General features: G+C 40.7%; 7 protein-coding genes and 1 long non-coding RNA gene across 10 annotated transcripts; 4 read left to right on the top strand and 4 right to left on the bottom strand.

Moving 5' to 3' along the window:
* The first annotated feature begins 1,148 nt into the window (after positions 1-1,148).
* Positions 1,149-6,388, top strand: LOC133839683 (zinc finger protein ZFP2). 2 transcript variants are annotated; one of them, XM_062271341.1, is made up of 6 exons: positions 1,161-1,938; positions 2,158-3,037; positions 3,494-3,580; positions 4,192-4,668; positions 4,726-4,875; positions 4,944-6,388. In XM_062271341.1, exons 1-6 carry the CDS (start codon positions 1,801-1,803, stop codon positions 5,024-5,026), a joined length of 1,815 nt encoding a protein of 604 aa, XP_062127325.1. In that variant the 5' UTR covers positions 1,161-1,800; the 3' UTR covers positions 5,027-6,388. The 2 variants fall into 2 exon arrangements, with proteins under 2 accessions (XP_062127326.1, XP_062127325.1); XM_062271342.1 differs by lacking the exons at positions 4,192-4,668; positions 4,726-4,875; positions 4,944-6,388 and adding an exon at positions 3,806-4,155 and having other exon boundaries at positions 1,149-1,938.
* LOC133839689 (uncharacterized) lies at positions 1,843-3,386 on the bottom strand. Its single transcript, XR_009894119.1, has 3 exons — positions 3,125-3,386; positions 2,594-3,056; positions 1,843-1,925 (listed from the first exon to the last, which is right to left on the bottom strand). It is a non-coding gene; the product is annotated as an uncharacterized LOC133839689 (long non-coding RNA).
* On the top strand, positions 6,176-8,635 carry LOC133839684 (dnaJ homolog subfamily C member 3). Of its 2 annotated transcripts, XM_062271344.1 has the most exons (4): positions 6,176-6,465; positions 6,588-6,755; positions 6,825-6,941; positions 7,011-8,635. In XM_062271344.1, exons 2-4 carry the CDS (start codon positions 6,659-6,661, stop codon positions 8,291-8,293), a joined length of 1,497 nt encoding a protein of 498 aa, XP_062127328.1. In that variant the 5' UTR covers positions 6,176-6,465; positions 6,588-6,658; the 3' UTR covers positions 8,294-8,635. The 2 variants fall into 2 exon arrangements, with proteins under 2 accessions (XP_062127328.1, XP_062127327.1); XM_062271343.1 differs by having other exon boundaries at positions 6,177-6,755.
* On the bottom strand, positions 8,377-10,462 carry LOC133839685 (LEM domain-containing protein Bocksbeutel). Its single transcript, XM_062271345.1, has one exon. It carries the CDS (start codon positions 10,218-10,220, stop codon positions 8,988-8,990), a length of 1,233 nt encoding a protein of 410 aa, XP_062127329.1. The 5' UTR covers positions 10,221-10,462; the 3' UTR covers positions 8,377-8,987.
* Positions 10,463-10,579: 117 nt separating this feature from the next.
* Positions 10,580-11,691, top strand: LOC133839686 (NADH dehydrogenase (ubiquinone) 23 kDa subunit). The gene is made up of 3 exons (XM_062271346.1): positions 10,580-10,737; positions 10,922-11,373; positions 11,430-11,691. The coding sequence occupies exons 1-3, from the start codon at positions 10,698-10,700 to the stop codon at positions 11,589-11,591; spliced, it is 654 nt and encodes a 217-aa protein (XP_062127330.1). The 5' UTR covers positions 10,580-10,697; the 3' UTR covers positions 11,592-11,691.
* LOC133839688 (actin-related protein 2/3 complex subunit 3) lies at positions 11,657-13,112 on the bottom strand. Its single transcript, XM_062271347.1, has 3 exons — positions 12,956-13,112; positions 12,657-12,830; positions 11,657-12,150 (listed from the first exon to the last, which is right to left on the bottom strand). Exons 1-3 carry the CDS (start codon positions 12,959-12,961, stop codon positions 11,797-11,799), a joined length of 534 nt encoding a protein of 177 aa, XP_062127331.1. The 5' UTR covers positions 12,962-13,112; the 3' UTR covers positions 11,657-11,796.
* A 1,264-nt stretch (positions 13,113-14,376) lies between these two features.
* LOC133837101 (DNA replication licensing factor REC) lies at positions 14,377-24,136 on the top strand. Its single transcript, XM_062267760.1, has 2 exons — positions 14,377-16,760; positions 23,469-24,136. Exons 1-2 carry the CDS (start codon positions 14,509-14,511, stop codon positions 23,836-23,838), a joined length of 2,622 nt encoding a protein of 873 aa, XP_062123744.1. The 5' UTR covers positions 14,377-14,508; the 3' UTR covers positions 23,839-24,136.
* LOC133837102 (nose resistant to fluoxetine protein 6) lies at positions 16,790-22,827 on the bottom strand. The gene is made up of 8 exons (XM_062267761.1): positions 22,411-22,827; positions 20,984-21,279; positions 19,574-19,739; positions 18,780-19,489; positions 18,527-18,720; positions 18,125-18,465; positions 17,926-18,068; positions 16,790-17,243 (listed from the first exon to the last, which is right to left on the bottom strand). The coding sequence occupies exons 1-8, from the start codon at positions 22,490-22,492 to the stop codon at positions 17,139-17,141; spliced, it is 2,037 nt and encodes a 678-aa protein (XP_062123745.1). The 5' UTR covers positions 22,493-22,827; the 3' UTR covers positions 16,790-17,138.
* Positions 24,137-24,208: the final 72 nt, after the last annotated feature.

The following is a 24,208-nucleotide window of genomic DNA, read 5'->3' as shown; positions in this document are numbered from 1 at the left end:
CTTTGATGCATTTCGAATGTTGGCGCTCAAAAAAGCTCAATCTAGCTTTCTGCATTTCCAAACGAAGCACAGTGACCCAGCAACCCAGCTGGATGTTTTATACTTCACTGCTTTCTGAATATTTTGATTCAATCAGTTGTGCCAATTTAGCTATTTTCTCGTCAGGCGTGACTATTTTAAAATGGTAAGGCAAGTATTTTTGCTATTTTAAAAGTAAAAGATAATTTATTATTATTATTATTAATGTTGATATGCCCCATAGGCAATCTCTAATGTCGAATGAGACATTCAATTCTCATGATACAAATGATATGCCATATACATACATGTACAGCTGAGATAATTTAGCAATGTTTGTCTGCCTGTCCGTATGAACACCTACATAGATCTCAGAGACTATAAGAGATAGATCTATAATTTTGGACAGCACTTGTCAGATCAAGATTGTTTGCAATTTTTATCACGCCCACTCCCCGCACCATCAAAACGAGAAACATCAAAAACAAGCGTAATTGAAGCTTGAGTCGCGATTTTGGTACATGGTACATACAATACAATAATAAGTAAAGCCTTCATGATTCTTGAAAATTTGGTTGCGATCAGATATAAAATGTGGAATTTATTTAAGAAATACTTTTGCATGGGGAAAAACGCCAATTTACTCCGGGCCTTAGTAGCTTTGACTGGCAGTCCGGTATATTTTGTACTCTATGGTCTATTTTCAATGTAGTACTGTTTTATATTCTAATTATAGCATTTGGTATAATTTAATATTTGTGTGGTATATTAATTTGGTATATGCAGTATCTTTTTTGCTTTTATCTGAAATGAGTAGCGGGTCATCTATAGGTTTCTTACTTGTTTTTTTTTTTGATTTTACGAAAGTATTAATTTAGCACTAGAATCAAATAATTACAAATGCTACAATGTTAATTTATATATTTAATTTTGTTTGACTATTTTCGACTCATTGAAACCTATAATTCATAACTAATTCAATGTTTAGCTACATTTAGAGTTGGCGCATCTCCATTCACAGGCTGAAGGTAAAAGCTCTGCTAAGATTCGCATGCTTTAACAATTTAAAGCTCTGTATTGGCAGTCGCCACTTTTGCGCAAGTACAAAAACAAAGCGAAAAACAGCTGAGAAGGGAAGTCAAAGCCAAAGCTGGGGAGGGTTGCTTACACCGACACATGCGCCCGTTGCAGACGTGAGTCTGCGTGTGAGTGTGTGTGTGTGTGTGTGAGTGGGTATTCAATCTCTCCACACATTATGGTCGCGACTACATGGTTGGCTCAAACAAACATTGAAGGTCAGTTCACGCGGGAGCGCGCTACAGACAACATCACGGGTAACAGACAACGCAGGATGCTCAGGTTAGAGCATCCCAACTCAAGTACAGACTCACAACTTTATTGAGTGACCCAGGTTCAAGCACACCCAGCTACAATAGCAACAGCAGCAGCATCCAAACTTTGGCGAAAAGTTACAAATGGAACAGATGTTTTCATCCTCCCACTCTTGCAGCGGTGTAGCCAACAACAATATTGAAATAGCAGCGAATACTGTTACACATTTGCTACTATGCATGTGTGTGCGTGTTTAGAGTTATTTCTGAAGTTGCATAATTTTACATGGACACACGAATACAAGCGCATAGATGCATACTTCCATGTATGAACATGCATATATGCATATGCATGTGTGTGTGTATGTGTGTGTGGTTAACAAATGCAATTTGAACCTGGGCGTCATGGATTGATGTTGACTGTGCGCTCAGTTTGTTTGTTGCTGCAGCCATGGAAACGTGTCGCACTTGTGCCAAGTGCGATTTCGAAAATGGCAACAACAACTATTGGCTGGACTTGTTCCATCCAGCCCGTTGGCAGAGTGAAATGGCGCAAATTCGCATGGAGTTTGTTAACTGGAAGTTACAGGTAAGACAATTTAACCATTCGCTATTCACCGCTTGTAGCCAATACTTGGAGAAAGAAAGTTGTGTGCATTGCATTTCAATTAAGCTTTTGATCATGCAACGGTGGGTGCAATATAACGTATACGTATACGTTGTCGCTAAAGTTATCGTTGTTGTTATCGACAGTCATACGTTACTTATCGAATTTTAAACTGTCATCGTTATCTTGTGTTGCTTGCAGATCGCACCTAACGATGGATTGCCACAGAAAATATGTAGCGATTGTTTTACGAAATTCTGCTCGATTTACACATTTCGCATGGCCTGTCAGGATGCACAATTAAAGCTCTCAAATATCTTTGATAAAATCGATGCCAACTTGTTGTACGACAAAACTGACGACGAACAGCATGTGGATGATGAGCATAATGATGCCAACGTTATTGAGGATGCTGCGATAACAGAGACAACAACTGCAACACAAAACACTGCCATAATTGAGGCCAAAGCGTCAACGCCCATAGAAATCTATGTAGAAACGATAAACATCAACGAAACAACAACAAATAGCGAAACTGCAACTGAAACATTGCAATTAGAAGAAGAGGGAGTAGATGATTTTTCTACAGATTTCAATTCCCTGAACATTAGCTTTGCTTGTAAATTTTGCTACAAACCTGAAGAGAGCTACGAACTGCAACATTTGCTCTTAGAGCACATTAGTAGCGCCCATGATCCGGATCAGCCATACAATTGTCCGGAATGCACGGAATGTTTCCAAGACGCCGCATCGCGTACGGTGCACATGAAGAGCAGCCATGTTGTGAAGCATTATGGCTGCGAGGTGTGCGGCAAAAAATACGGCGACCGTCATAATCTACGCCATCACATTGAGAAATATCACTCGGAGACGGATTTCGAGTGCAGCATGTGCGAGAAGCGTTTCTTCACCCGTAAAAGTTTGCATTACCACATGAATTGGCACAAGCCCGAGCGGCAGCTGAGATGTCGACACAGCGGCTGCGACAGACTGTTCATCAATCAACGCCATCTCAAGTGTCATGAGGCAACGCACACAACGGGCTCCCGTAAGAGCGAATACTGCGGCTTTTGTGGAAAAGGTATGTTTCCCAAGCTCGACTTGAATTTATTATAGTCTAGCTGAAACCAGCATCATTTTTTATGAAGATGTGTATCTACTTACATACATATATAAAACTGTTTGTCCTCACTCTGACGGATCTATCAACACACAATCGAAATGGTAACAGCTAGACTGAGATGTTTACAGGGCAAAGCTATTAAGATTTGATCGCAAACAATGTTAATATTTTATGGAAATCATTTTTAAACAGTGTTGAAATACTTAGCAATTTCGGTATGACATTCATTAAAGAATAGAAATCAATAAATTTATGAATTAGGTGTAAAGCAATTCATTAAAGTGTTGAAAAACAAAATTAAATAAAAAATTTAGGAATGAAAATGTGAAACATTTTTTAGTTTGAGTAAGCGTAGTTAAGGTTTCATAAATAGTTTTAATTACTTAACTATAGTAATCTCATTTTTGTTTATAGCTTTCATTCATGTAAAGACTTTACGTTGGCATATCTATCGGCAGCACGGCGGCGAGAAGCCATTCAAGTGTGCTATTTGCACAGAGGGTGAGTTGAAATTTAGTAAATAGCGCATTTCCCGAATTCAGATATTCTTAAAGATTGCTGAATAGGTAAATGTGCCCAAAAAGTAAGGAACTTTGTACTGTGAGACTTCAAAATAAAGCTGCAACTCACATTATGAAAGCTCCATTTATAATCTAAGAACTCATTAATATACTATAATATCCATCTGTCGCATCACCAAAACATTCATCGCAATACGCTTTTAAGATTTGCCATAGTCGTAAGAGCATCGTTTACTGTGAAGAAGTCGAAAAACCGCTGCTTTTTGTTGTGTGTGTTGTGTCAAGTTGTTGCAATATAATGGTAAACATGGATCAGCTATTTTTTCGTACACATATTAGCCAAAGCATGCCAAACAAATTTCATAACATTAATCATATCTTTTGAACTTAGACACAGTTTGTTTTAGCTTTTTAATCAAAAACCCACTTGCATAACTATTAAAATCCAACATTCGATACCCACCCCCGGAGAGCAGCATGTCAGCAACAATTTCTCAATTAACTCGTTACTGTTTCACCGACACCCACAACCATAGTAATAAATGATCATCTTTTAAACTTTATACTAACTGTTGAATATTGTTTACAAAGTTTTCGCATCGTATGCTGAGAAACGCATTCATATGTTAGAGCTGCATACGGAGAATCTAACGCATCAAGAGCGTAGTGAGTGCATGTTCCAATCCTGCCGCCAGGAATTCGACAACGAAAAGCAGCTCATCCATCATATGAGTGTTGAGCATCTGCAACGTGAGCCAGCAACTCCGGTCATTGCCAACAACAAACGTGTGCTCCAACGGAAGCGAGAGCGTCAGTATACAGGACTCTTTCAGTGCAGCAATTGTCCGCAACGCTTCAATATGAAGTCTGCCTTGGAGCGACACATGGCGGTGCATTCGGCGGATCGGCTGCATGCGTGTACGCATTGTTCCAAGCGCTATAAACGTGCCCAGGACTTGAAATGGCACATGAAAACTCATGACAATGAGAAGCCAAATGTCTGCGATGTCTGCGGCAAAGCATTTGCTCTAAAATATGTACTCACCCAGCATATGCGTAGTCATGAGGGTATGTTGGAAATATGTAGAATCTATTTTTTTTGTTTTTAACCTAACTAGTTTGCAGTTCTTGAAAAGAATTTCAAGTGTGAGACCTGTGGACGTGCCTATCTATTTGAAAAGTCGCTGCGACTTCATCAGCGTGTCCACACCGGAAACACTTACTACAAATGTGATTTGTGCCAGGAGCGATTTGTGACCCACATCAAGTTTAAAAGTATTTTTAGAATCTTGAATTATGTTTCAATCCGAAATAATTTCTAATTAATATTGATCATTTTGCAGCTCACATGAAAAAGATGCACGATACAAGCCAGCCTCATACTAAGGATTCTCTGGATGATTTTATCAACATTGTGATTTCCTAATTGTACCAATGAAATAATCCAAGTGGAACAGAAAAGTAGAAAAGTATCAAAAATACTACTATACGTTAGTGTTGGCAGCGCTTTGAAAAAGCTAAGCCTATAGAAGAATTTTTTACTATGTAGTAAATCAGACCTACAAATGTACATACTACAAAACACACAATAGACCATACCCTCCATTTTTCATTATCATTAGACTAACCTCCATTGCCTACATATATACATACTTTTATAAATGGATCATGCACAGGGTTGACTTGCGAAGAACTGCTGAAAGCTTTAATCTCTCTTAAGGCCGACCACACACATACTATACTATATAGGTCAAATATTTACCGTATAAACAAAGCTTTCGTCTCATAACACACTAGCTTCAGTCTCAGATTAAAACTCGTAATACTCTATAGTATTTTACCATCCATCCAAATCTTTAATCCAAAAATCCATACAAAATCTATTTAAATGCCTCTCACATATTAATCATAATATATGAGTGGATGACTATTGGTGACCATTTTAGTGATAAGAAAGGAAATATTATAGAAAAGAAGTATTTAAGCTATAAAGCAAGCAACATTTTAATGCTCAAAAAATATTGCATTTATTTAAAAACACACAAAACACACGTATTTACAATAACGATGATAAAACAATATTTTAAGATATATCAATACTTTGTGTAGTAGTGGGTAGTGCAATATATATATATTTACCAAATTCGAGTTCCATATATACCTACACATATACATACCAAATAATAAATTCATTTATTATTGATGAAATTCTTCTTTTAAGAGATGAATTTAAACTTTTTTTGTCGGGTTGTGTCCATTAAATTATGGAAGGCGATGATTCGGTGATTACTGTCTTATCGAGTTGTGTGTTATTCAAAATTTTAATTTATTTTCAATTCAATTAAAAAATGACACATTTCCATACATACCACTCAAATTTCGAAAGGGCGGTGTTTTATTTGTTTTCAAATATTTGAGGTGGCCACGATGGTATAGGCGATATATATCGAAAGCAGTGAAAACAACACGCATAACTTGCGTGTAGCGGCAACTCTGTAATATGGGGTGACCAGATGGTAAGGGAAACATATGCCGCTGCGGTGTCTGGCAACGCTGGCTAGATGGCCTCTTGTAGTTCGCATAACACGTCAGTGTTTAGGTTTTTAAGTAGCAAGTTCTGCACAAAACTGAAGCAAACGTATTGCTGACCAGCAATACCGAGTCGGTTACCGATCGAAATAAACACAAAGAACTCGGGTGTATAGTGTAAAACTAATGCAAATCAAAGGCACAATATTTGGAAGAAAAGATAAACAGACACAGCAACCAAGGTAACAACAAGAACTACGACAGGAAGCGCAACTAGAAAGCAGATGCAACTGGAAAGAAAGAATAGCAGCTGAGATACACTTGGAGAGATAATCGGTAGAAAAGAAGAAGAGCTGCCACGCAAAACTGTTTTACATTTTTTGTTGTGACGTGTGTGTAATTTAAGCTGATAATTAAACTTCAGTTTCTAATCACAACTGGTCGAGACACCCACACAGACATACGTGCGCACACAAACGCACAGACGCCCACACACACATAGGCACGCACACACTTAAGAAGGCGCATCATGGCGCTGCCTTTGAGCGATCTGCTGCTGCTTGGCAGCGGAGAAAAGAAATTGGCCGCCTGTGTGTTGCTTTTGCTGTTGGAGCTCTTTATGGAAGGTAAATAGTTTAATCAGAATAATTGATAAACCATTTCTATATGAACACGTCACTTCAATTTTCAATCAGGCGCTGATGCAGCGGCATCGAATCAGGCAGATATTGACAACCATCTGGAGTTGGGCAAGGATTTATTAGCTCGTGGTCAACTCTCAGATGCATTGACGCATTATCATGCGGCTGTTGGTGAGTAACTTTAAAATCCGACACACTTCAAAATCTTATTGACATAAATTTATTCCCTCATTAATGCAGAGGGCGATCCTAACAATTATCTGACTCTATTCAAACGGGGAACTGTCTACTTGGCGCTTGGAAAGACACGTTTCGCAATCCAAGACTTTAGTCGCGTCCTAGAACTGAAGCCGGACTTTACAGCGGCGCGCAGCCAACGCGGTTTAGTGCATATGAAGAACGGCGATTATGACAATGCGCTAGTGGACTTTGAGTATGTTCTTGGCGAAGAGCCACAGAATGCACTGGTCCACGAGCACTATGGCAGACTGCGACCAGCCCAGGAGCAGTGGGAGTTGGTCCAGCGACTGATGAACAACAATGATGATCAGAATGCCATTGGCATGATCACACAACTGCTGGAGATCTCTCCCTGGTCTGTGCCATTCAGACAGGCACGCTCTGATGCCTATCTAAAGACAAACGATGTGCTGTCAGCCATATCTGATCTGCGGCAAGTGAATCGACTGTCACAGGACAGCACAGAGGGTCATTACGTCATAGCACAACTGCTGTACAACATTGGACATGCTACCAATGCGCTGAAAGAAATACGGGAGTGCCTCAAGTTTGATCCCGAACACAAGCTCTGTTTTCCATTCTACAAGAAGCTGCGCAAAGTCGAGAAACAACTTGTGACAGCTGAGCAGGCACGCGAAGAGAAACAGGCTGAACAGTGCATCACAGCTGCTGAGGCTGTTTTGAAGCACGAACCCGAGGAGACAATGGTGCGATACGAGGCGCACAAGCTGTTGTGCTCCTGCTACTCCACAGACGAACAATACGGCAAAGCGCTGTCGCAGTGCAAACTGGCGCTAGACATTATGAAGGATGCCCAGGTGTATTGTGATCGTGCTGAGGCGCTGCTGGGCAGTGAAATGTATGATGATGCCATACATGATTACCAGGCGGCCATCGAAATTGATGAGAACAATGCGCGGGCAAAGGAAGGCATTCAGAAGGCCAAGAAATTGCAGAAGCAGGCGGAGCGACGAGATTACTACAAAATTCTTGGCGTGAAACGCAACGCAAGCAAACAGGAGATTGTGAAGGCTTATCGCAAGGCGGCTCAAAAGTGGCATCCCGACAACTTTAAGGATGAGGAGAAGAAGCTGGCGGAAAAGAAGTTCATTGACATTGCTGCCGCGAAGGAAGTGCTGACAGATCCTGAGAAGCGAAGACAATTTGACAGTGGCAGCGATCCATTAGACCCAGAGAGCAATCAAAATGGTTTCCGTGGTGCTGATCCATTTGCGCACTTCCAACACGGTTCGCCGTTCCAGTTCAAGTTCCACTTCAATTAATTAAAGAGAGAGAGAGTTATTGTACTGGGGCCAGATGCCATTGTTTGTTGAGCAGGTTTCTTTGTGATTTTCTTCGATATCAGTTCAGTTCAGTTCAGTTAATCCTCTTCCTTCCATACTCCACTCCACGCTACACCAACTTCTTCCTTTACCCCACAAAATCATAAGATGCATTTCTATCGACGCCTATCCCAAGTTGTACGATTTTACACTTGTTTGTGTTGCAACTCTTAAATATCGTGTAAATAGTAGCTTAAAGACAATGCCCGATAACTGAAACACAAGACACAAAAACAAGAATATTAAAGAATACAAAAACAAAAACAACACTGAAAAATTAAATTTAATTAGTTTATTTAATAAATTAATTGTAATGTAGTACATTTTTCTAATTATATATTTAAAAAAATGAATAAGTGAAACCAGAACAGAATTCAGTATTTGTTCAACAAAGCCAGTGGGAGGAAATCACGCGCTCGTCGCTTATCAATTGACATCGTCAGCAATTGCAGTCCCAACTTGAGATTATAGCATTTTAATTATTGGCCATAACATTTGATTTTTTATTTAACAATTGCAACAGATTTTGTTTGCATTATCAATATATTTATCTTTACAGCGTTTGCATATTGAATTCTAAACATCATATTATTAACCATAACCACAAGTCTTAAAGAACATAACGCTTTTTTATTTATGGCGTCAGCAGAACATAAACCAATGTGGTGAACATAACAGCCAACATCAGACAGAAGTAAAACTTAAGGTGATATCTTTGATCTAAGGATCTAAAGAGTCCACGAAACTGCGTCATTGGAGAGTCCAGCGCATCCTCATTGGCCAAAGTCGTGCGTTTCTGTGGCCTGGCCAAGGGCGATGAAAGTTTTCCAGCATCCAGCTGACGGGAGAAACGGCTTAAATACGGAGATTCAACGGGTTGGCGACCATAAGAACGTTGTTGTTGTTGTTGCTGTGTTTCAACTTCTGGCTCGCTATCTGTGTCTACTTCCATGGATTCGTCAGCATTTGTGGGCTGATCATAGAATTCGTTCAGCTGCGGATACAGCGTGTTAATGCGATAAGTAGGTTGGATTAAACGACCTCTGCCAAATCCAGTAACGCTTCCCATCGTCTGACGCTGTCGAATCGTGGAAGTTGCTGCTGAAGTTGATGCAGCCGCACTTTGAAATGGGGCTGCAGATCCATTATAGGAGTAGCGCTGTGGTTCCACATTGTTGTAATCGGTGGCATCCTCGTTGTAGCTGGTCGAGTTCAACAGAGAATGCGTAAGATTTTGGTTTCTAGCCAAACCGGAGCTATATGTGCGATCTTGTTGATAGCCAGGCAGCGTGGAAGCCACGTGTGGACGCTGATATGTGTAGGCTTGTGGCTCGTCGTCCACTGAGTATTGAGTTTCCTGTCCCTCGATGCCTCTTGTATAGGACGTGGTTAACAGCTCGGATTTTCCCAATGAAACCGGGCGATGCACTTCATTATATTGTGGGCGATTGGTGTAATAATCGTCATCCTCAGACTGTGATCCCACATCGGAGACGGTTGTTGTCGTTTCCACAGATCGTGTCGATACATTGCCTAGCGGATAATAATCTCCAGCAGTTGCGGCAATTGTTCGGCGTATGTTGTTGTTTCGACTTGGGCTTTTACCAGCAACGCGCTGTACAGTTTCAGCTGCTGGTGTCACGTTACTACTGTGGACTGTTTCACGTCTAGGAGCTTTCTTTTTCGATGCAGCTGCACTATTGTTCTTCGACTTGTTCAAAGGGACGCCCAAAATAGCCGAGCGCAAACGACGCAGAATCACTTGGCGACTTGAATCGGTCACTGGTATGTTGGGTAGTCCATGCTGCAAGCACTTGGCGTGCAACTCCTTGTTTGAAATTGTATCCAGATAGGACAAGTCTGACATTGTGTTTGCAGTTACTTGTGAAATGCTGGCGAATGTAAACAAAAATAGCGATGTCGTCACTGTTTTTGAATGCGAATGTGACCGACCTTCAACTTTGTTGCTAAACTTGTTGTTTTTCAGCTATTCACAGCACTTGTTAAAGTAGAAAAGTCTTTTCAACACAGAAATATTTTGCAAAATATAAATTTAGTAAATACACCGGAACAACAAATATTTCACGACTTGTACAGCTGCCGCCTATGACCAAAATGTAAATGCAACAAGCTCACGTCTATTTTATAGTTATTCCGATATTTAAATACCGAAAAGTATAATTATACATTAATGGGCACACAGCACAAAGATTCGATATATATCGATATCAATGGAACTGTCAACGACTTGCATCTCTGCTGGCAATCGCCTATCGGTTCAAAATACACAACAAAACAATTCCAGCAATTGGTGTTTTTCGAGTTTAAATAGAGTGCCGAAAACATGTCGCTTACAATGCGAATTTTCACAGCATCGCGCAATGGTTAGTGTGGAATGTAGCCGAGCTCTACAACTGGCGAAATAAAGCATTCATAACTCTTAAAAATCTCGTTGAATGAGGTTATGTAAGCTTATGTCATAGTATAACAAATCCGCAAATATTGCCAACATTGGATAATTTTTAATTGTAATTAATTAATTATCATACATATCTCATTTCTATGCAGGGCAGCGCATGTTTGGCACTACTGGCGCCAGAATGTTGGCTGCCAAGCGGACTGAACACAAAGACATTGTTGCGGTACCCAAGGGCTACGTGTATGTCAACAACAAGGAGCTGAGCATGGAAATGGAGGATATCACAGATCGTGCGGCTTCCACAATGTTCTTTGGTGAACTGTTTCGCGGCTTTGCCGTTACACTGGCTCACATCTTCAAGGAGCCGGCAACCATCAATTACCCCTTCGAAAAGGGACCGCTGAGTCCGCGTTTCCGTGGTGAGCATGCCTTGCGTCGTTATCCTAGTGGTGAAGAACGTTGCATTGCTTGCAAGCTCTGCGAAGCTATTTGTCCCGCTCAGGCTATCACCATTGAGGCTGAGGAACGTGCTGATGGCAGTCGGCGTACAACACGCTACGATATTGACATGACCAAATGCATATATTGTGGTTTCTGTCAGGTAAGTGCGAATAACGTTTATTATTTGATTCAAATTCATTGTGATCCACTTTATAGGAGGCCTGTCCCGTGGACGCCATCGTTGAGGGTCCCAACTTTGAGTTCTCGACAGAGACTCACGAAGAATTGCTATACAACAAGGAAAAGCTGTTGTGCAACGGCGATAAATGGGAATCCGAAATTGCATCCAATCTGCAAGCCGACCATCTGTATCGTTAAATTTATTATTGTACATATTAGAATTTTTGTTTAGAAGGATGTTCCAATTAAATAATGTCAATGCCTGGGCTGCGTTAACAACAACGTGAATACAAAAACACATTGCAGTGGTTATTGTATTTCAAAATTATAAAACTTAAATAATACATTTCGATATTGGCATAATGCACTTCTAAATTCCACAATAGTACTTCTCAATTAATATTTATTGACCTGGTCCGGCCAGACTCTTCTCCATAAACTTCTTTTTGGCGAAGCAAGTCCACCACTTGTTTGGCTTTCCGTCCTCTGTGTTGAATACTTTCTCTACCACACGGTTGCCCGTCTCATGACGAAGCTGCAACAAATACTGACGCATTAGATCAGAATCCTGGACCGATTGGGGTTTGGCGTAAACGGCGTTTAACGGGAAACCTGCATCGCCGGGAATATCAAATTTGGAAATTGCCAAGCTGTACATCTCTTGTTGTCCTTGAGCTTTGCTAGTGCAGCGCGTTAGTCGCTTCAGGCATTCGGTAATGTACAGCGTGATGTAAATTAGCACGCGATCAACTTCAGACTGTAAGAAAAAATAGATTAATATATTTCCTCTGCACTGACGAAACAATTATCCAACATATCAAACGATGGGTATGATATTGATTTGCACAAAAGTTAAAGACGTTTGATCTTGCAATAAGGCTAGGTTCACAAATTTTAGTTATGCCCAAAACGGAGATTTGAATTAAGTCACTGTACAATCTAAATTATATTGGGTTAAAGTCTTGACTGATTTTCATTATTTTTTTAAAATTAAATTGTTATATTTTTTAGTCTCAACAACACAAATTTATTCAAAATTCTTCTTGGGTGTGACCATATGTACTCTAGAAATGTACAAACGAGCACATACATATGAAAACAATTTGCTAATTTTCTCGAAATAATATAAGCACTTTCCGATCGTACTTAATCCATTCTCTTAACCATAGCCTTCAACAAGTATTTATTATAGAAATGAACCTAAACCTTCAATATGCAGCTGCGGTACAAGCTGATACCACAAATAACTAAATTAGTACCCACCTTTACTTCATATGTGCGAAAGAAGACGTTTGCTTTAAAGAAATAAAGGGACTCGTCAATGATGTCGCTCTCCACATTGGCACTTGGGGCTGGTCCTCGCACCTGAGTTCGAAGAGGTAAAATAGCCAGATTGCCTACTTGCTGGCGAAAGTCCTTGATTTGTGAGTGGTACGCCTAAGAAAATCATATAAACAAATAATAGATAAGTAAGATAAAAAGTTCTTGTATGTGGTTTGTATTTTATCGAATATAGAATACTTTGCTTGTTAAAGTAGTAGTAAATCCATTTGTTTACTCACCGGCATAATAAACTGATTGCTTTTCAAATACAACAAATGTACTGTCAACAATGATTGCGTTTTTCTTCGCCTGTGGGTGAAGTAATTTTTAGAAGTCGTCGTGTGTAAGAAGTGTTGGATAACGTTTTTTTGATTATTTGGACTGGAACAGTTGAATGGAAGTGACTCATATCTACGATGAAGTGACTCATATGTATAATGAGAGAAATGTTATCGATGTTTAGGAAGATATCGCATATTTAAAAGGTAAAACGATGTCGCCAAGGCAGGTTTAAATAGATTACATTTATTTGAACGTTGGCTAATGGACGTAAATTTTGGTTATTGAAAAACGAAAATTTTGCGTTTTCTTCGTTTATATATATATTTAAACCCATGGCTTTATGTTAATTTTAGCCTTTTTCTGAGCCCTTGTCGAGAGAAGTTTTGGTTTTGTAAACATGTTTAACGTGCTTTAGGAGGTGCCTAAACTATCTCCCAAGATCGATCATAGTTGGTTTGGAGATTATGGTTTCCTTCGCCATCATATTCTGGTGAAACTTTTTCTACCAGACGTACAGATTTCACAGTGTGTAGTCATTTATTCTGTGAGGAAATGGCAAAAAAAGTGAAATTAAAGAAAAGTAAATCAAAAGCAGCTCAAAATAACGTACATAAGTAAGACTGTTTTATTGCTTATATATTTAAACCCATGGCTTTATGTTAATTTTAGCCTTTTTCTGAGCCCTTGTCGAGAGAAGTTTTGGTTTTGTAAACATGTTTAACGTGCTTTAGGAGGTGCCTAAACTATCTCCCAAGATCGATCATAGTTGGTTTGGAGATTATGGTTTCCTTCGCCATCATATTCTGGTGAAACTTTTTCTACCAGACGTACAGATTTCACAGTGTGTAGTCATTTATTCTGTGAGGAAATGGCAAAAAAAGTGAAATTAAAGAAAAGTAAATCAAAAGCAGCTCAAAATAACGTACATAAGTAAGACTGTTTTATTGCTTATACATATGTAATGCAAAAGTGTTTTTGTAGTTGCGAGATAAGGATTCAGCGCTTTTTGACAACAAAACGAAGGATAATGAGTTATCTGATAAAAGGAAATCTAAACTTCTGAAGTTGATGTTTCTCGAGAGATTATGATGAATCAAAATGTGCTCGTTAGCTATAAACAAAAACAATTTAAAATAGGTTAGATGAGGAAATTCGAAAAATTTCTTTAATACAAAAGCCGCTAACCGGGCTAATCCCAGCTCAGCACCTTAACACTTTCTCAATTACTTAAACGAGCTGCAAGGATACGAGCCTAAAGATCAAAAGGAGATGAAACTATTACTGATATAAAGCTTAAAATTGAAAATATTTTCAAAGGAAAACGTGTTGCCGCCGCATAAACAAATTTCAAGCTTAAAAATACTATATATTCAAATAAATCGATAACACATATGTATACTGTCTGAATATCGATAACTGTAAGGAGCGTTTAAAATGAAAAGAAGAAGAATACCGCGAAAGTTTTGTAGTAATTTTAGTGTTTTGAAAGTAGTTTTGTTTTGCTAGCAAAATGAATCCACCGAGAGGTGGACGAGCTCCGTCAAGATTTGTGCGTGGACGTGGTCGCGGTGGCGGTGCCTATCGTCCCTATTTCTACTTTCGTCGGAATGGCCGCGTGATTCCAGCTGCACAACGAGGAGGAAGAGAACCGGATCAAGGAGCGGCACCGTCAGCGGCAACTGCTCGGCCTAGAGGTTGGAATAATCCCCGGGGTAAACGTGTTTCGAATACCCCACTTGATTGCAGTTTCCTGCGTCCCGAATACTATGTGGCACCCGAGGATGGAGCGCAGGTGCGCAGTTTGCTCGTGGACAATCCGCGAGCTTATCCCGGCTGGCGTTTGTACTTTCCACGCGAGGATTACGTGCCGCAAAGTGAACTCGCCGCACGCATTATTGCTGTCGAGGCTTTCTTCCAGAGGAATCCCGATGATTATACTGTGAAGAAGATTCGTAAATGTGGCTGGATCATATTCCCGGCGAGCTGTCATGAAAGTGATGAGCAGCTGAAACTCGCTTGGCCTACAATGCTAGAGGATATGCGCAACAAACCATTGCGCACGCTCTCCATCATTGGTCTGGCGATCCACACTGTGCTGGTCAATGATAGTCTCGATGCGGCCGAAGAGGCGAAGACGGCAGCACAACCAGTGTTGACCACCATCCGCAAGTTTGTGCCACCTAACGAGTATACGTCCAAGCTATATGTGCGTCCTCAGGACTTCGCGCCCGTCGAGCTGATGAGTAGCATCGTCCACAGTCGCGTGGACACCTTGTTCGTTGTTCGCGGCATTGTAAGCAGCGTGGGTGAGCCCAGTTACCATTTGGCATGGCATGCCTTTCGCTGCACTCGCTGCCAGACGGAGCAGACGCTGCGTCAGCTGGGTAACTATGCGCCGCGTCCTTATCACTGCCTGAAGCCGCAATGTACAGCCAAGGATAACTTTCTAGCGCTGCGCAGTTCGCCGTATACGCGTCTCTTAGCGCGCCAGATCATACGGCTGGAGGAGTCGAGTATTTCGCTGCTGACCGACTACGATAGCACCCTGCCTGGGGAACTGGATATTGAGTTGCGACACGATCTCATCGATGTGGTACACGTTGGGCAGGAAATCGTTGTGACCGGCGTATTAAAGCTGCGCGAACTCTGTGACAACAAAGAAGGAGCAACATCCACGACAGCTGGTAACGATTTGCAAGTTTATTTGCGTGCCTTTAACGTGCAGGATGCAAGTCAAGTGCAGCGGGAGTTTAGTAAATTCGACATGGAGGCCATATCCATGATTAATGCGGAGGCGAACAACTTTAAACTTTTGGTGCACTCGCTGGCACCCGAGGTGCATGGCCATGAAATGGCGAAGGCCGCCTGTTTGCTGTCATTGCTGGGCGGTTCGAGTGGCGGGGCCATCAATGTGCTGCTCGTTGGCGATCCTGGCATTGGTAAATCCACTGTGCTCACCCATTGCGCCCAGACAACGGAGCGTGGCGCCTACATTAATGGGAAACGTTGCGTGCAATCTCTCAAGCAATTGGGCCTCACATTCAGTGGACGCAACAAGCGAGTCATGGACGCGGGAGCTCTGCTTATGGCCAACAGCCGAGGTCACTGCATTGTGGATGGCGTGGACAAGTTGGCCAGCAAGCAATCTCTGCTGCAGCAGTGCATGCAAGGTGGGCAGCTTAATTTGCCGCTGCCTGGTTGCTTTAGTTACTTCGATGCGCAACCCTCCATCGTTGCTTGCGCAAATCCTCAGCGTGGCCAATACGATCAGTCGCGATATCTAGTACAAAACATTCGCATCACAGCTTCCTTGCTCAAAGAGTTCCATCTGGTCTATGTGTTGCTGGACACGCCATCAAGAGCTCGCGACATTTCGCTCACGGAGCATGTTCGTGCTCTTCACGCTGGTGCTAAGAAGCGCGCTAGGATTGCTGCACGCTTCGCCTTGAAGGCCAAGCAGAATGAATCGGTCACTGAAGAAACTAAGGCTGCCAATGTCACCAATTTGACCGAGGACAACAAGGATGGCATTTTAGAGCAGAAGTTGGATTATGATTTAGATAAGCGGCTGGAACACAAGCCGCTCAAGGCAGAGGAGCTGGATCTGTTGCCTCCCATTCTGATGAAGAAATTCATTGCGTATGCTCGTCAGAATGCCAAGCCAGAACTCAGCTACGATGCCGCTAATGAGATCAAATGGTACTTTGAGGATTTGTGTCAGAACAGCGAAGCAGAGAACGAGAAGAGTCAATTTGGTCTGGGGTGAGTGGATTAAAAATTTCAAATTACATATTTATAAAATGGTCTTTATCTTAGTTAAATTACTTATTGTGCTTATCAACTAGTTACAATAAATCTTTAGCATAATTTATAAGTTTAATTCTCCTCACTGATGACATAGGCTTAATCGGTTGATTGACTTGAAGATAGCGCAACTGTCCCATACAAAACTAGTTCAATTCAATTATTTAATAATGCAAATTCGAGATACTTTTAAGCACCTTAGAAGTTTTACAATTAGCGCGCTTTAAGCTTGCATATTAAACTATTTTAAACTTGACTTGCAGCAGTTGGTTTGCTTATGGGACTTCACTTATTTAATAAATTTAATGATCAACCAAATTAACCATGTCATCATGCTTAACGCATCAGCTTAAGAATCGATGATACGGGTAACTCCACAAATATGGCCAAAAGGAGCGAGCTGAGATACGATGCGCACACCACGTAGAAGATGTAGGCAAACTGCAAGGAAAGAATTTAAATTTATTGATCAGTTTTATGGTGGAATCTGCTACTTGAGATTTTTCATATATGGTTTACTAAAAGGCAAAATGAATAATATTAGATTGTTGGTAGGATCAATTTTGTCAACGTAGGCTTGAATGTACTTCCAAAAGATTCTTTCTGATCAACTATCAGAATTTGTTTTTAAATTTAACTGAAATATGAAACTCATTTATATCACAAACTTTACCATACGATTAGTTATTCACATAATGTAAGTGATTTTATCATTTAAGTGTGAAGAATTGCATTCTCATTTAAATAAAATAATCGTACACAGTTAGAGTATAGAAGTAGATCTGTTGATTGAAAGTTTTTGATCTCCCCATACATCCAGATATATGGATAGGCTAAAGAGCTGAAGACGTATGGGAGTATATTCGAAAAGTGCAATTAATTGAAATTTATATTTATATTCTTATAAGATATAGACCATCGCACCTTTACTTATTTACAATTAAAACAAAATCTATGTGATTATTGTAAATGTGTATTTTGTTTGGTTGCAACTAAATTTAACGTCAAAATAAGCAATTAACTTTGGGATGCGTGTAAGTATTCAGGCATTGCATTGCCTTTTAAATGTACTTTACATTCAGTTTGTTAACTTTGATTTAAAATGTTCGGTTAGTTGACTTACCATCGTGCCAGTGGCAAAGAAGATGGGCTCTCGCACCGTTGACAGAACCACACGTGCCACCAAAAGGTGTATGATGAAGGCACCATAAGTGAGGCGACCTAGAATGCGAAAGATGGGTAGGCAGGCAAACTTTCGAAGCACCCCTGCAATTAGGAAACAATTAGGAATTTTCTCAAAGAACGAAAAAATGATTACTTACATCCCACTTTGGCAGCCATTCCCACCACAAAGATGCCTAAGCCAAAGGCCCAAAAGTTGCGCTGAACTCCCGCATAGATGGCACCCCAAAGACGCGGTGTTTCCGCATAATAATGCTGATAAATCGGATGAGCCGTGAAGAGCCAAAGAACGCCCATAGGGATCAATGCGAACCACAGAATCTGGAAGCCAATCCGTTCGCGCAGCTTGTACTGCTTCAGTGACACCTGATCGTAGGCAAAGGCAGCGAGAACTCCGCAGAAATACGAGCCAAAGTTCATGTAGAATGAAGTATAGAATTCGGTAAACTGACGATCTCCTATAAACGAATCCTTCTGGGTTCTGGGAGAAAAAACAAGAACGTAAGCAGCTATCAGCTAGTAAAATTCATAGGATTACTTACTGTGGCGTGGGTAGGAATATGGGATAATAGTCCAAAACGTAGGTCAGCACCATGGGCAGTAGCATAAAGATGCAGAGCACAGCTGCATACAGATGTTTGCTCCAGCGAGCAAAGCGATGACCAAGGATCATGATCAGCAAACTTAAAGCAAACGATTGCGTATCGGCAGCGAGATACCAACCTTGAAGCAGGCACTGCAAATTGAAGCAGATTGATAAGCTGAAAGAGCAGATCTTCTTAAGCAGCTACTTACTCGCTCATCGGTGCGCACAAAATTGTTGATAAACAGAAGATTGGTCCACCAGTTCTTGCGGCAAGCGAGCTGCTCCCGCTCATAGATGTGCCGCCAGAGGGGACCGCCAGCGTTCTCAAAGTAGACGCCACTCAGCAGCAGCACAAAGGCGTAGGGCACCGTCAGGCGTATGTAGCGAAAAATATTGAACTTGACAAAGAGTCCAGCATAATTGGCGTTGCTCAAAGTGCTCTTCTTGCCATCCATGACGGCACGCGTCACTGCCAACCAGTTGATGGTGAGCAGCAAACCGCTGATCACAAAGAATGTGACAGTTATGAGGGAACCCGAGATGAGTAGCGTGCCGGCCGAGGTGTGAAGTAATCGCTCTGGATCCTGTGGATTACTGATTGCACCCTCATAGATCACCCAGTTGGTGTGCGCAAATATGACCAGAAACATGGCAAAGAACTTGAAACAATCGAGAAAACGCAACTCGCGTCCGATCTTGCCATTTGGCTCCTGATTCAAGCGATACCAGTTGCGTGCTATTGACCAGGTGAGCAGAATTCGTGTGGTCAGACTGCGAGGCGGCGTCTTGTAGTGATCGCGCTCCTTTAGCATTTTGTCGTGGCGTCGTCGCTTCAAATGGAGATCAATGAGGCTGCTCACACAGGCCAGGGAGAGGAGGGCACAGATCACCACATAGAAGGCCAAATTCCAGGCATCATCTGTGTCAAAAAAAAGAGGAAAAACACGCATATTGCTTAGTATATGCAGATCTATTAAATGGGACTTGCCGCCAGCAAACAGACCTGCTTCGATGACCTTGTCTGTGGTATCACAATACTCGACAACGCTTTTGGCATGGACTCCATATTCACGTTGCTGCAGACGCCAGTTGATGCACGCATTACTGAGGTCATTGTATCGCACCCGATTGCCGGCCTCCGTGGCGAATAGATCCAGATAGACGTTCACCTGCAGCGAAACAATTAAAATGTATCATGAAATTGCCATTAAATTGGTCATTAAACGTCACAGCCTTGGCCATCAGCAGATGCATCTCTATCGACTGTTCGAAATTTGCATCTTAGCATCTGCTTATCGCTGTCGGATCTCGATCAGCGATGCCATTGTTTTCAACACTTTGTGTAACCCACAAAATGTGGGCTACCTGATGCTCCACCTACTGACATCAGTCAATCAGTGGGTTTTCCTCGCTCCCCATAATTTATGCATGCAGCAGACACGCCTAAATGAGGCGACAAACGCATTCCCTACAAGCTGCACAAAAATGTAAACAGTTTAGACGAATTACATCTCAATTTCTACACAGTTTGCAGTTGAACTGGCTAAGCCAGCGTCATTGATAAGCCTCAAAATCGAGTTGAATAAACGGCGAACCATTTATTGACCTTCCTTAGCTACTTTACTCCGAGGTACTTTAACTATGTTAGGCAGTTGGCTGGGCAATCAAAAACACATAGGGCCCATTATAAATATATTTACATTTTACGCAACTTTTGTGCTCTACATCTTGTTGTAAATGTAATCAGAAGAGGAAATTTACGTCCGACTGGCTGTCTGTCCGTTCGCTTGAATGCGTAAAGCTCTGATATTATTGGAGCTGAAACTTCCAAATTTGGAGACAAATGTAAAACACGCGTATCATGTTTGTTTTAGAATTTAAACGCCCTCGCAAATCCCACAAAAAACGAAACTCTTAACGAGTAAAAAATACGCAATAATAAAATTTATGGTATTAGAAGCATTCAATTTGCTTGAGGCAATTATGAATCAAAGATAGAGTAAACATAATTCGCTATGTTCGAAAATAATACCACGCTTTTTGTTTGTTTTCTTTTCTTGTTCGCGTCTTTTGTTGTTATTAGTTTGAACATTTTAATTTTTTATTCAACACTTTATTTTCGTTTCGGTTTGTTTTTTTTTTGTTGTTGTGGCACATTTTGTAATCATTGTTTTTCTTTGGAGTGCAAGTTTAGGGTTGAGCAAAGGCGTTAAATTGAATTAAATTGTGTGTGATCTGCGAATGCATTGAAAAGCAAGTTTTCAATTATTGATTTTCATATCTTTGTGTTAATCAAATGTGTGTTTAAGAATGCCATTGAAGCATTTAAACAAGGTGACTCATATTGTAACTCAGATGTTGTTAAGATATTGATTGGGAGCAGGGAAAATTTCAAGAACCTGAAATTATTTACCTTGGGATTATCCGTCAGGATGCCTGCCTGCAATTGCTTCCTGTCTCTTGGACTCAGGCCTGCGAGTTCCGCTTCGCATTTGTGCACACAGAGGCCAAAGTAGAGGTGACGATGATCGAAGTGATGCCGGTTGTACTTGGAGATCTCCTCGATGGCGCGCCAAGCAGCAGATGTGCTATCCGGTTCGATGTCGGCGCGGACAAAGCAATAGGTCGCCACTGTGCCTGGTAACTCCTGCAGGCAGCGATCATAGTCATCAAAGTCGTAAAGCTGCGGCATCTCATAGTACTGCGTCACTGTTGTTGTGGAAATAAATTCGAACATCATTAAGTGAATCAGCGATTGAATGAAACTGAATGCCGCGAGAAAACTAGTTTTGAGGCAATGCAATCCTCCTCATTAGCCAAGAATATGCAACTTTAACAAGTTGTCCAATGGATGGACGAAGTGAAAGGAAACTAGTTTCTGTGATTTCCTGTGAAAAAACTTAGAACACAAACTCGAACTTGAACTTGAACTCGCATCTAAAGTCCTTGAACTTGGTCAAAGAAATTTATAAAGCTCGTGTTCGCCCAATGTGCAAAAATTTGACGCAAATGAAATTGTTTGTTGTTTGATTTGCGATCTTCAAGCAGTATCCAACAAGTGCAAATCATCTTGTTCCTGTCTCAAGTACTGAACTTGAGGTTTTCTCTCCACGCTTGGCTGAGGGGAATTTTTTGGTTGGTAGCGTATAATTTGTTTACACGCTCATTCAAGCATGTCAATCGATGCTTGTTGACCACTTTCAGAAGATGTGATAATTGATTAAAGCCCCCATAATCTATGTATTACGTTCATTGCGTGCTAGAATAATACTATGAGGAAATCTGATTGTTGACTGACACTTGTTAGAACCTTAAATGCAATTCGAATGCAAATTACTCTCACATATGTTTGTATTTGTGTTTAAAATTTGGCAACTCATCATGTATTAATAGAAAAGTACTGTAGCTGCCTTAAATTATTCATTGTCACGGCGAATAAATCATGTGCGAAAGTATATAACTATTCGTATACTTTGATTTGCAATTTATATATGTATGTGCATAATCGTTAATCGTGTAATATAGTATAATCTTGTAATCACTATGCAGAGTTAATATATTGTTGCAAATTCTTAACAGGAAATATGGAATAGTAAAAATTGAATATAAGCTTGAGAGGTTTCATATCGCATCTAAATAAAGGACTATAACAAATGGTTTTCAATATTTAATTTTAGATAATTCTATATCATTTATATATCTTCAATAAGAACATTTACATAAACTATTGTAATGTGAACATATATAATTACAATTGATCAATTGATTCTGAACACCTAATTTGTAGCGTGCATCTGATTTAATTTAGTTACAAGTTTACAACTAAAATTGATTACTTACTGTTCATTTCGAATCCCCGACTGAAGGTCAGGAATAAGCTTAAAGCAATGACACCCTGGAGCTGCAACACAATTAACTGCATCTTAATGCCTCTGATTTTTATTGCTAAGCACTCTCCACTTAATGTGATGCACTTTTTTGTCGTTTTTTGTTTTAGTTTTATTTTGAGAAACTCTTGCACTTGCGCCACTAAATCTCGCTGATGGGCAACTAAAATTTCATCAACGAAACCTGAGCATTAAATAAAAGCCGCTTCAATGCCAATGTTAGGAAATTGCGCTATGCTTCCGATCGCTTGCTTGCTTTCAATGCACTTTTCCATACAACGCGATGGAAACTCCGATTGAACCAAGCCAATAGCCAAAACTAAACCGAACCGAACCGTGCGCGCCAACGTGCGGGCCGAGAATGAAAATACAAATTGGGAAAAAATGGAAATGAAATGATGGTGCGTGTGTGTAATGATGTTGTGTGACTTGGCCCGTTTCAGCGTTGCGTCGTGTTGCGTTGGGATCGTATCAGAGTTCAGGTTCGTGGCTGGGACAGTCAACTATTTAGCTAACCAGTCGACAGCCCTCTCGTTATTAACGACGTTTCAAAACTCTTCCGATAAAATGCGTTGGAACATGTTCGATGCGCCCACATGCAGTTGATAAATTGGGCATTATATTTACTGTGAAGTGAGCCGTAGCAAACGGCAGGTCAGGTTTTTAGCCCTTATGCTTAGCCCATTATGACTATTTTTGGTGAGCTGTAATTGAAATGCCCCAAAAATGTTCTGCACCCAAATATGTTGCTAAATTTTGAATCAAGTTCTCAAAATTTTGCACAGCTGTCGCACGTGTGTTGTTTATTATTTTCCTTGACGTCTGCTTGAGGCTATAGTATAATGGAAAATAACAGAATGGGTAGAACATAATTAAATATAATCATAATGTCTATGCGAAATACAATAAGAAGCAAAATAAGACTAAAACGAAAGACTTAGGCGACGAACTTGATTGACCCATGCGCATATTAATTTTTATCGTTCACATATTTGGACAATCTTTTTTCAGGCAACTTCTAGGCTTGATCAACCTGTCAGAGGCACGTGCTCGTCTAGATTTTTCCAGCGTTGTGATGCCGGTGCACGTGCGTGATGTGATTGCTGTGGTCACCGAAAGCATAACCCAAACACGACTTGGAGATGGGCAGGGAAATGCACCGAGCAGCTCCAGCAAGGGCTCGCAGCTGCAAAATTTTGTGAAAATGATGCAAATGCGGTCGGCAGCTTTGGGACGACGCATCTTCGACTATGATGAGCTTAAAGAGATTGGAACGCGAGCTGGCATCATGACCGGCATTGCAAAGTTGGTGGAGATTGCAAACATGGGCGGCTATTTACTCAAGAAGGGCGTAGACATTTATGAAGTTGTGCCCGACTAAGCAAATTGACTGGCAAATATTTGTTGTAAAAGTAATGCATTTACTTTTGTTAAGTTCTACAGTGCTTTCTAGTCAGACTTGTCCCTCAACAGTTCCATATTTAATTGGATAGTCACTAGGTAAGTATTTGCTAATTGTCCGCTCGAACAGACAGCATAAGTAAATTTACTTTACTTTTTTTGCGCGATTCGGTTGCGCCTGAATACTGCCAAGAACATCATTGACAGTCAAAATACTTGAGTTTAAATACCTGGGTAAAGCCTCATCTATTAATAATCATACACTCATTCTTAAAGAAAATAATACAGTGATAATCATACACTCATTCTTAAAGAAAATAATTAACATACTTTAAAATATTCGATCATTG

Source organism: Drosophila sulfurigaster, chromosome 2R, assembly GCF_023558435.1.
Source record: "Drosophila sulfurigaster albostrigata strain 15112-1811.04 chromosome 2R, ASM2355843v2, whole genome shotgun sequence".
Taxonomy (NCBI): Eukaryota; Metazoa; Arthropoda; class Insecta; order Diptera; family Drosophilidae; genus Drosophila; species Drosophila sulfurigaster.
This window is presented reverse-complemented; position numbering and strand designations above follow the sequence as displayed.